This window comes from Parus major, chromosome 1 (genome assembly GCF_001522545.3).
Source record: "Parus major isolate Abel chromosome 1, Parus_major1.1, whole genome shotgun sequence".
NCBI classification, from domain to species: domain Eukaryota; kingdom Metazoa; phylum Chordata; class Aves; order Passeriformes; family Paridae; genus Parus; species Parus major.
Genome location: NC_031768.1, coordinates 113,353,095 through 113,364,169, shown reverse-complemented (window position 1 = coordinate 113,364,169; position 11,075 = coordinate 113,353,095). Strand labels below are relative to the sequence as shown.

Sequence of the window (11,075 nt, the reverse complement as noted above, 5' to 3'; positions counted from 1 at the left end):
TGCACTGAGGGGATGTTGGTGTGCACTCAGGGGATGTTGGTGTGCACTCAGGGGATGTTGGTGTGCACTCAGGGGATGTTGGTGTGCACTCAGGGATCCCCTCTCAGCCTTCCCTTGCCCAGAGTGACCAGGCCCAGCTCCCCCAGTCTCTCCTCAAGAGCATCCATAAGGCTTGGAATGGGTCTCCTCTATTCCCAAACTTTTAGCCTGAGGCAGGAGAACTACCAGAGAGCAGAACTGAGCATTGCAGCACAGAGACAAGCCCATGTTTAAATTCCAGCCAACCCTAGGGAAGGTGATGCTCAGTTACTTTTCAGGCACAGCTGACAGTCTTTAAGGCATCTGAAATAAAAGTCCTGGGATACAAACCGAATGCTGCCAGCTCAGGTTCCTTCTTCCACTTGCCCAGGGAAGCAGGAGGGTTCAGCCATATCACTGTGTTATGCAGGAGCAAGTCCCCCATGGAAAGGTCGGCGACCTGCCAACACCAACACATGCACAGAGGACAGGGTTTTAATCAGCTCAAGGAATCTGATGTGGGTTTGCAGCTCAAGAAAACTTGAGGAAGTCTAGCCCTGAACAAAATTCCCCCCAGCAAACTTCTGGAGTATTTCGTCAGCTGACTTCAAACAGATGCATGTAAACCCTTAATTAATGAGCATAAATTTGGCTGAGTTAAACTCAAGAGTCCAGCTCTTGGAAGCCAGGGTCAAAACCAGATGTTTTCTTTGCCTTTTGTTCCCCTTTGTCCATTTCTCTCCCTACCAAGTTTCTTAGTATTTTGTTGGAATATTTAAGCATGTATTCAGTTTGGGGTAAAGTTTAGGGACTGCATCAGATGCAGTGGCCAAAGCACCCCCTTCCCACAGTTGCTGTGGCTCTTGACTTTGCCCAAAGGCTCCTCTATGGACACCACATTGCTGGGAACAGACTAAGCAAGGAGTTCCCAACTGCTGGGGGATGCAGCAAGCAGACCTTTCTCCTTATGGTCCTGCAGAGTGACAAACTGAGGGCCATCCCCAGGCCAGAGGGATGTTATCCCATCCCTCCACCCTCCCCTCAGTGAAGTCTGAATTCAATCCAATGCTATTCAGATCTTGAACTGAGCTGGGATTTATCTGTTTGCACCAGCATTTACTTCAATGGCACAGCAGGAAAGGCAAATACTGGATCCAGTTTAGCAGGCACCACAATAACAGCCCTTTCCACTCTACATCTGATTGTTACCTCTTTTTTCTCCCCTGTTTGTTCTGCTATGAGTTGGTCAAACACTGCCCCATATTCTTCATGGATTTTCTGCATTTCATTAATGTGGCTGGCAACTTTGTTCATTGTTTTGATGGCCACTGGAAGAGAGACAGGGGATGAGCAAAAGAGAATTTTAACTCTCTGAGAGGAAAGGGGGGCAGGAGGTTCAAGAGCAGAGGTGAACCAGAGAAAAGTGGGGTTAGGTCCTTACCATCAAGGTGATAATGTTCTTCACTATCCACATCAGTGAGAGCAAAGAGCTCCTTGAGCAGGAGGGGGTATTTGAGTATCCTCTGGATGGGTTTGATGAGGTAAGACTCCAGGGTGGAGGAGTGCTGCCGGCGCGGGTTCTGGGCATCCAGGAACGCCTTGAAAGCAGTGTCTGTCTTGGCTGCAAGATTCAAAGGAAGCCATTGGATCAATGAAAAAGCCTAACTGCTGCCCTGAGAAAGTGACTTTTCCAGGTTTAAATTGGTTTATCTGGAGACATTTTGTAAGGAAGTGCAGATTTACTGGGCTTGCAGAATTAGATTTACACCCTCCAGGATTTGAGTCACTGACACTCTCCCCGGATGTGCTATTTAGGATTTCACAGCAGGCATCCACCTCCAGCACGGGCAATTTTTAATTTCACTATCCATGATAGAATTTCCTGAGTGGGAAGGGCCCCACAAGGATCATCCAGGGCAGCCCCTGTCCCTGCCCAGACCCCCAACAACCCCACCCTGGGCATCCCTGGCAGCGCTGTCCAAAGGCTCCCGGAGCTCTGGCAGCCTCGGGGCCGTGCCCATTCCCTGGGGAGCCTGGGCAGTGCCAGCACCCTCTGGGGGAAGAACCTTTCCTTAAAACCCAACCTAAACTTCCCCTGGCAGAGCTCCAGCCCGTCCCTGGGTCAGTCCCTGTCCCAGGGAGCAGAGACTGAAGCTCACTCTCAGGAGCTGCAGACAGCACTAAGTACTTCTGGCAACTATTTTAGAGCAGCACGAAGTGTTTTAATCATCTGTTCCCTTTCAGCAAAGTCTCAAATTGGACATTTGTGAGAAGTCACTACTTCTAAGCCATGATGCACCCACAATATTGGCAAGTCTGGCTCTTGTTACCTCATTAAACCTTAAAATGCAGCACTGAGTCACAACAACCATGGGGAGCTGGCGAGAGGCAGGAGCCTCTAATGCACCAGATTTTGGGAACATGGGCAGACTGGACAGCTGATTGCCATCATCTTTTCTACCTGACTGCTGTAAATTTATAAAACTGCCATTTTCTCTGTTGCTCCCTCCACTGGAGCATAAGGAGGGAAGGAAGGAGGAGGTGGTATTTATAGATATACAAATTATTCAGTGCAGGAGCAATTCCACACAATTGCTTTTATTAGAGTCGTGTCCCCTGCTGGGGTTGGGGGATTTTTGCAGGCAGTCCCCTGATTTCCATAAAGCAACTTGAGTTTCAAATGCAAAAGCCACCTGCACCTCAGCTGAGGACACCAAGTGACACCTGAAATACACTCCCAGGCTTTTGAAGAGATTTACCTCTGGAATAGAATTCTGAATTCTGTTTATGCCGTAATTCGAGCACAACAGTTTCTTATTTATAAACACAGTCAGCAATGGAAAAGAAAAGCAAAATAAACAGATCTACCTAGTCTACCAATAAAATAATGCCAAAAGAAAGCATGGATGTGACTAGCAACAAATCATTTATTTATGTATTCCACAGAGCTGCCAAGTACACTTCGCAGCACAGGGAATAAAAAGTTGACAAGCAGAAATGAAAAAAGGAAAAGCGCACAGAACATACCAAAAACACCCCCCCCCAAAAAAACCCAAACCAACCAAGAAGCAAAAGAACTCAAAATCTTTGACTGTCAGACATCCAGATGCTGTTTGAAAAACAAGAGTTCCTCCTCCAGTGTCATTGCTGCTACAACTGGAGCCTGTTGTTTGTTTAATGTCTTGGCCAAAAAGGAATTGCATGAAGCACTGGTAACTCCAGGAGGATTTACACTTCCACAGGGGAAAACATCCCTGCAAGACAAGCTGGCCCAGGAGCCAGACCACAGGGCTTTTATCTCCAACTCAGCAAGCCAAGCTCTGCTAGGAATTCTGACAAGGGAACTTCTCAGGCAAATTGGAATGCAGGAAGGAGAGAGGGGAGAGAGGACTAAAATATTTCTCCAGCTTCCAAAAAAACATTCTCTCAGGCTAATCCTCTCCTAGTAGCTGGGGTTTCCATGGGATTGCCACCAGCAAGGATTCCTGGCACAGCCTCCAGGAGGATCCAGAGGTCACTGCAGAGCCACCACTCCTGGTTCCAGAGCACGCAGTGACGCATCAGCACAGAGCCACCATGGGATTCCCATTTAGGAAATCTTCCCACATGACTGAAAACAAACCAAACAGAGCAAGGGAGAAGGAACAAAACATGGGAGGAGAAAAACTGCAAGCAAGGTGAGCCACCTCCTGTAATGAGCTGCTCAGGTGTCACCATGGGGTGGTCCCACAGCCCCCACGGCACAGAGCGCTCCGGGAGCCTCTCCAAGCTTAACTCCCTACTCCAAAGGCTTCTGGAGAGCAGCCAGGCATGTGTGTGCCCCCATTCCTGCCCTGAGAGGTTTGGGGTGCCATGAGCACAACCAACATGTGGCTGTGACGGCTCTGAAAGGGGCTCTTACCTTTCACCAGGACTTTGGGGACTTTTGTGTGGCTGGCACAGAAGGCACTGTACAGCTTGAACCTGTCAGCGTAGTACAGGAAGGATCCACCCAGGGAGAACAACACTTTCTGGGATTAAAAGAAAACAAAACTTATTAGGAAAAAGGTATTTAGTTACTCTGCCTTCAGCCAGGTCATCTAAGGCTTCCACACAGCTTTTGGAGGAGAGGACAATGCAGTTTTAGTGTGTTTGCACACCAAGACATCAATGCTGGAATGAGCCCAGAGGAGGCACCAGAATGATCAGAGGAGTGGAGCAGCTCTGCTGGGAGAGCTGGGAATGTTCAGCCTGGAAAAGAGAAGCTTTGGGGTGACCTCCTTGTGGTCTTGCAGTGCCTGAAGGGAGCCTGCAAGGAAGATGGAGAGAGACTCTTGACAAGGAGCTGGAGTGAGAGGACAAGGGGGAACGGCTTCAAACTAAAATAAAAGTAGGTTTAGGTGGGATATTGGGAAGGACTTCTGCCCTATGAGGGTGGTGAGGCCCTGGCACAGGGTGCCCAGAGAAGCTGTGGCTGCCCCTGGATTCCTGGAAGTGTCCAAGGCCAGGCTGGACACTGGGGCTTGGAGCAGCCTGGGATAGTGCAGGGGGTGGAACTGGGGGGTCTTTGAGGTTCCTTCCACCAAAACCATTCTGTGATGGTTTTTATCCACCATGAAACAGGGCTGGCCCAGGTGTGTGGATTCAGCCTCTGCAATCAGCATCATCAGCCAAGTCCCATCCTGAAGGCAGCACTAACTCCACAGGGACTGGGCTCCCACCTCCAGAGCTCTGTTTAAAAGCCCCACTGACCTCAGCAATGGCCAGAGGCCACAGAGAGGACTGGATGTGCCTGACCCTGCAATGGATCAGGGCTCTGGGGAGCTGCAAGCAACACTCATCCCTCACAAACACACCAAGGGGCTCAGCTGCTTGAAGTGAGCTGGTGCTCAGGGTCAGACACAGTCCCAAAATGTCTTGGGAACCAGACAGCACCCGCTGAGGGGCTGAGACCACACGTGGGCATCCTGGGGACACTGAGTGGGACAGGGGGAAGCAAACTGCAGAACTGAAACCACAGAACCCCACATTTCACACCCTGATCTCAGACAGAGCCCAGGGGCAGAACTGAAAGCGACAACAGTGCAGTTTTTATGGGAAGAGCTGGAAGCAACACTCAGGAGATGGAGTTTTCTCTGGAAGGACCCTTCACTGGCACTCTTATAGAGCACACAGGCACCAGAGGAATTATTATTATTACTGTTACTACTTATCCTGTCCTTTACCAAGGTGAGTGGTGCTCAGAGCCAGAATTCCCCAAAGGAAAAACATTCTATCACCTCCTTGCCATGCCTCCACTGCTTTAGACACAAAATGAAATTTGTTTCTACATTTCCCTGGGTTTTAAATGAAGCTCACAGAGGCACAGTTTACAGTTCTACCTGTGAAGATGCACACCTGCTGAAAGCCAGAAGTATTGGAGTGTAAGTGGAAATACAAAATTCCACATATTGTTCTGATCTGTAGCCCCAGAGGGCTTCTGAACATGAGACTTGTCAGGACAAAGATTTTATGTAACTTTCCATTTCTAGCATTTCCTGACAGCTCAAGGCAAGAAATCTGGCAGAAGGGCAAGAATAGAACCAAAAAGCACATGGTTTCTAGTGCTCTATATGGCTAAATGCAGCATAAACTACAATTGCAGCAGGAAGATTTTTCAGCAGCACCAGCATCAGCTGAAAATTGATCTTAAATGGAAGCAGATGCAGGTTTCTACATGAACAGTGGCAAGAGTCAGAAAAATGTGATGGAGAATGTTAAAGGTCTCCTCAAAATTTAAACAAGACAGTGCAAATAATGTGTTTTTAATATACAAAAGAAAACATTTTTTACCTTAAATTGCTCAACTTTTTCAAGCTTTTCCAGGTCTGGAACCAGCCTTACTCCATCTTCCAGCGTTTTCAAGAACTCTACCTGGAATGCTACCATTTCAGTCAGATTCCCAAAGAGAACATCCAGCTAATAAAAGAAGAAAAAAAAGCAGAATGCTGAAAATATCACTTTGAGGCTAAATTGTGTTTTCTCTACCTGCAGCAATTCTCAGTCCAATTGTATAATCAATGTGGTGCCAGGAAAAAACAAGCTGCAGACATTACTGAGCAGCACCTCGATGCTCTACTTAATCCATTATTTGAAGGAAATGGAATTCAGTGGAATTAATTTCAGTCAAACAAGCCCAGCTGGGTGGGCAGAGTGGAGGGGCAGGCAAAAGCTCTCTGGCAAAAAGACAAGCAAAGGTCAACATACCTCATCTGGCGTGAGGAAGGTTTCTTTCTGCAGAGGCTTCAGGTATCTCTCCATCAGACAATTTAAGTCCTAAAAAAATTCAGAGAAAGATTCCCACATTGGTCCCTCTGGATATTTGCTGAGGTGGCAAATGCTGCTTGCCTAATCTGAGAATTTTTTCCTTTTTACACACAACACGAAATAGCCGGATCGCCCACAATTTCAGGCAGGAAAAGGAAACGTTTACACACTTCTAGTTAAGGCCAATAGCAGATCTCAGCGAGCAGTAATTGCTCACCAGCTAAGCCCTCTCAAAAGGAAAACAGCCCAAGCACTTGGAGATGCCTTATTTCGGTGGCTGAAGCTGTACCTTAGGCACAGCTTGTAGAACTGAGTTGAGCAGCAGACACGGACACGACACCCAGCCTGAAGCAGCAGAGCAGAAACAAGAGAGTTCTGCAGGAAAGCTGGGGCTGAGCCCCCTCACCTTGACGTAGGTACGCTCGGTCTCCAGGAGCTCACAGATGACCTTCCTCAGCTTGTCTGCGTCCGTGAGCTGCCTCATGGTGCTCAGCTGGGGCCCTGCACAGTCCTGGGGGGGAGCACTGCAGTCAGAGGGGTTCATTTCATGCAGACTGCGACAGAAAGCTGCGACCTGCTCTGTGCTCTTTGGAGAGAAGGGAGAGGAAAGAGCAGTGGTAACATTGGAAATCAGAGCCAGAGGAACGAAGGGGCTGAGGAGGGTTTGCATCTGGGCAGTGGCAGCTTGGGGACTTTTCAATAGGCACCACAAGTGTCTATCCTGTCTCTCTGTAACTGGGGATAAAGGAAAAGAAAGGAGTAGCAGAATTCAAATTCTCCATTCCTGGTTTCAGACACGTAAATTTTCATTCAAACAGCTCCGTCCAGCACTTAAGATTGACAAACTCACAGAAAGGGCCAAGAATGGGGAACCAAAAACGCCTGGGCAAACCAAACACACAGCCCAGCCCCCTGCCAGTTCTCCAGCCGGGGCTGCAGCATCCTGCAACCAGCTCTGCTGACACACGGGCACAAACCACTCCTGCTGGGGTTTGGGCAAGCAGAGCCTCCCAGCTAAAGCCCCTCCAGGCACCAAGCACGAGCTCTTTGGGAAAGCAGCTGGATCCCTAAGCTGTGTCTGGGAATGTGCCTCCCAGGGTGAACTCCTACCCCATAAGTGCTGCTTCCCAGAGCTGCTCCATCTCACCGTTTCCTTTAATATTTAATCAGCTGCCTATATAAAAAACCAGTTATCCTCACTTCACCCCCTCGTGTTAGATCATTTCCTCACATCTTTCATTACACCCAAGAGTTTGGAATAGGAATAGTCTCTGGTGTCAGTGACGACAGCCCCAGGCTTCCAGGATTGCCAAGGCAGCCGTGGGCTGTTCTCCATCCCTCCCAGAAACCTGGAGGGAAAAGAGCTGCTCCAGTGACCACACCTGACAATCCTGGCAGAGGATCTAATCCGGGTTCAGTGATTTCCCAGCACAGCCTCTACAGCCCCCAGCTCAGCAATTTCTCCATGGGAAGAGCAGACAGGCACTGGCAGAGTCTCCCAGGGAGGTTTGGGGTCCCCATCCCTGGAGGTGTCCAAGGAATTCCTGGAAGAGGCACTCAGTGCTCTGGCCTGGGTGACAAGGTGAGGATTTGGCACAGCTTGGACCCCATGGTCTCAGAGGTGTTCTCCAACATGGGTAACTCTGTAATTCTGTGAAACCACTGACTCAAAATCAGCCTGTTCAACCAGAAAAATGTAAAGAGAGCAGAGGAGAAAAAAAACTAACAAAAAAACCCCAAACAAAACAGAAAAGAAAAAAGAAAAAAGGGAAGAAAAGAGAAAAAAAAAAAAAAAAGAAAATAAAGCACATCCCCACCTTGCAGTGGAGACAAAGCTCTGCCCCTGGGACATCACTTCACTCCCACCCACTGGTAGTTGTGATCTCCATGTTTTTTAAGCCATGCAGTCTGCTCACACGGAGCTATTTCCTCTCCATGCACATACAAGCCATGCTAGGACAAGGAAGGATTTCTACTCCCTTTCCTTAGGGGTCTCTTGGGACTGCAGATGCTCCCCTGAGGTCTCTGCACAGCACATGAGCAAAGATGCTCATTACACAATGGATCATTTTCTTCAGTACACAAGTAAGCCAAGAACTCATTGTAACTGGTTGTCAACACAAAACTGCCTATACACTTCATTACAGGGAAATTATTCACCTTCAGTTCCTGAGGTTTAACTCGGGTGTGAAAGAAAGGAAAAATACTGCAAGTTGAGGGCAGGAGGAAGCTGTGAGTTGGACCAGTCCATCTCCAACTCACTCTACTCCTGGCATGCGTCACTGAGATTTGGGATTTACTAATCTTAATTATTCAATAATTCCTGTTATTTCTCAGCAAGATTCCACCTATACTTGCTGTACTTTTAAGTATAAAGCACACCCAAACTTTTAGATTAGATCTGCATCAGATTTCAGCAGGTGTGACCTTGATCCCAACAGCCCCAAATCCACCAAGGGCAGTAGGTGAAAGCCTGGCTGCAGCACAGGTTAAAACACCTTCCCAAGTCCCCTGCTCTGCTGGGAGGGCACAGAGAGCTGACAGCTCAGCTACAATAATGTGAGCCTGCAGAGCGCTGGGACAGGCAAGGGTTTGCTCAGCAACATTTGGCTTTGTTAGCACTGCTTAAGGCAGATGTGTCCAGTGGTGTTTTGCTTTAAGATCCAAATGTACAAATAACACCAGCTGTAACGCATAAAGCACAATCTGGAATCAAACCCCAAAATAAACCAAGTGTTTTAAGCAGTTCCTGCCTGCCACCTCATCCTGCAGGGAAAGATGGGTCACCCAGAAAGAGAGAGCGAAAATCTGCTCGGGGTGTGAAACACCAGCTCAGCGCTGAAGTTGAAATAACTCCCGGAGACATGTGGTGCGCCCCAGCAGGAGCAGTTACACCCATATGGCAGGAAGGAAGTGGGGAGGACTTCCCAAAGCCTTATCTCCACTTGTGCACGCTCAATAAACCGCTCGTGGCTCCAGCCACAGCCCTGCCCCCGGATCAGCACACCCCTGGGGCAGTCTCCAGCTCACTCATCTTCACAAACCTCTTCTTGTACTTGTCCAGGGAACAAACGGCTCTGGGTGTGACCACACCTGAGTGGGAAGGTCTCCCACGGTGTCTCCTCAAGGCTGAGGGTTCCTGGCCACCACAGAGCCCTGGCAAGTGATTAGGACACTTCGTATTCTCAGTCAAGGGCCATAAAGCTGTGCATATATCATCCTTCAGACATAAACCACTGACCAAGTCTGGGACTAAAGCAGATCCAGCTGCACCTAAACCCTGAATTTAGCAATTCAGAGCGTCCTTTCTGGCCCTCATGCCTCAATGGGAGGTTGCAGTAAACAACTCAGTGAGCCTCACCATCAAGCCTTGTTAAACCACCATCGTATTGACCAGCAAACCTGGTTCCCTTATCAGACCCTAACAATGAAAATATTGTTGTTTCTCTCCTAGAACTAAAATGGATGAGTCCACCTGCAACAACTGCTGCGCTTCATCCCCGAGCACAACCCTGTATTCCCCTTAAAAAGTCCCTTTCTAGACACAAAGCAGACACACACTGCACATGGGGGCTTCATGGCACAGCTACTTTGGTGAAAACTCTCAAGCAGATTTCACAAAAAGCCCCCTGCCCCCATTTTCCCAGAGAAAGTGGATAGAGTAGGAGAGGTCTGGAAGAGAAACAGATCCTTTTATCTCCCAGCACCAGCTCTGCCAACAGTGACAATGACAGCACTAAACCAGGATTTCTCTGGGAGAATTACAGCAGCACACTTCAGGCACAATCCCACAGGCAATCCCTTCAGGCAAGCTGGAAATGAGACCGAGGGCTGCCACAACCGGGCTGAAAAGTGGAGTTCACAAACATTAACCCCCTGCTCGGGAAGGGGCTCAGCAGAGCAGCCAAGATCACATCCCTCCCGAGGAGAAGGATCAAGGACATCCACCACAACCACAGCGGGGAGCTTTGGCTGCTGAAAGCCGTTTCCTCCCGTGTTTGCCATGCCGGGTGCCTGGGCATCAGGAGCTCTCCCTGGAACAGCACAGCTCACCACCTCTGGCCAGCAGCGCCCACCCGAACAAAGCCAGGCAAACCGCATCCTTGCAGCACGGCAACAAAGAGCCCCCGCGGGGCACACACCTCGCAGCTCAGCGACTCGGAACCTGCACGATCCCCTAAGCGCCGGCTCCTGAGCCCATCCCCTCGCATCTGCTCACCAGGTACAGCATTCGGAACAGGGAGTCCCCGTCCCTGCCGGCGCTCTCGCTCCGCAGCTTTCGGTTCCCCCTCCAGAGCGCCGACATGGCCGGAGAGGCTGCGGGGCTGTCACCGAGCCGGCAGCACGGGCCCGGTGCTGCACATCCCCAGCTGCTCCGAGGGCTCCCGAGAACCCCGAGCTGCTCCTCCCGGGCACCCCGAGCTGCTCCTGCTCCTCCCGGGCACCCCGAGCTGCTCCTGCTCCTCCCCAGGCAGCTCCTCCCGGGCACCCCGAGCTGCTCCTGCTCCTCCCCAGGCAGCTCCTCCCAGGCACCCCGAGCTGCTCCTGCTCCTTCTGGGAACCCCGAGCTGCTCCTGCTCCTCCCAGGCACCCCGAGCTGCTCCTGCTCCTCCCCAGGCAGCTCCTCCCAGGCACCCCGAGCTGCTCCTGGCTCCTTCTGGGAACCCCGAGCTGCTCCTGCTCCTCCTGGGCACCCCGAGCTGCTCCTGCTCCTTCTGGGAACCCCGAGCTGCTCCTGCTCCTCCCGGGCACCCCGAGCTGCTCCTGCTCCT

General features: G+C 50.2%; 1 protein-coding gene across 7 annotated transcripts in view; it reads right to left on the bottom strand.

The window, feature by feature from the left end:
* Window positions 1–11,075, bottom strand: part of TIAM1 (TIAM Rac1 associated GEF 1) — a 123,049-nt gene that overhangs the window by 7,021 nt on the left and 104,953 nt on the right. For 4 of the 7 annotated variants that reach the window (XM_033519009.1, XM_015647520.3, XM_015647690.3 and 1 more), the window contains 7 exons: window positions 6,710–6,889; window positions 6,244–6,312; window positions 5,830–5,955; window positions 3,920–4,028; window positions 1,460–1,639; window positions 1,228–1,346; window positions 370–478 (listed from right to left, as the gene is read on the bottom strand). In XM_033519009.1, coding sequence (XP_033374900.1) covers window positions 370–478; window positions 1,228–1,346; window positions 1,460–1,639; window positions 3,920–4,028; window positions 5,830–5,955; window positions 6,244–6,312; window positions 6,710–6,889 — 892 coding nt within the window. Of the gene's footprint in view, window positions 1–369; window positions 479–1,227; window positions 1,347–1,459; window positions 1,640–3,919; window positions 4,029–5,829; window positions 5,956–6,243; window positions 6,313–6,709; window positions 6,890–10,522; window positions 10,762–11,075 lie in introns of those variants that run through there. The other 3 variants (XM_033519017.1, XM_033519019.1, XM_015647776.3) reach the window with 3 other exon arrangements.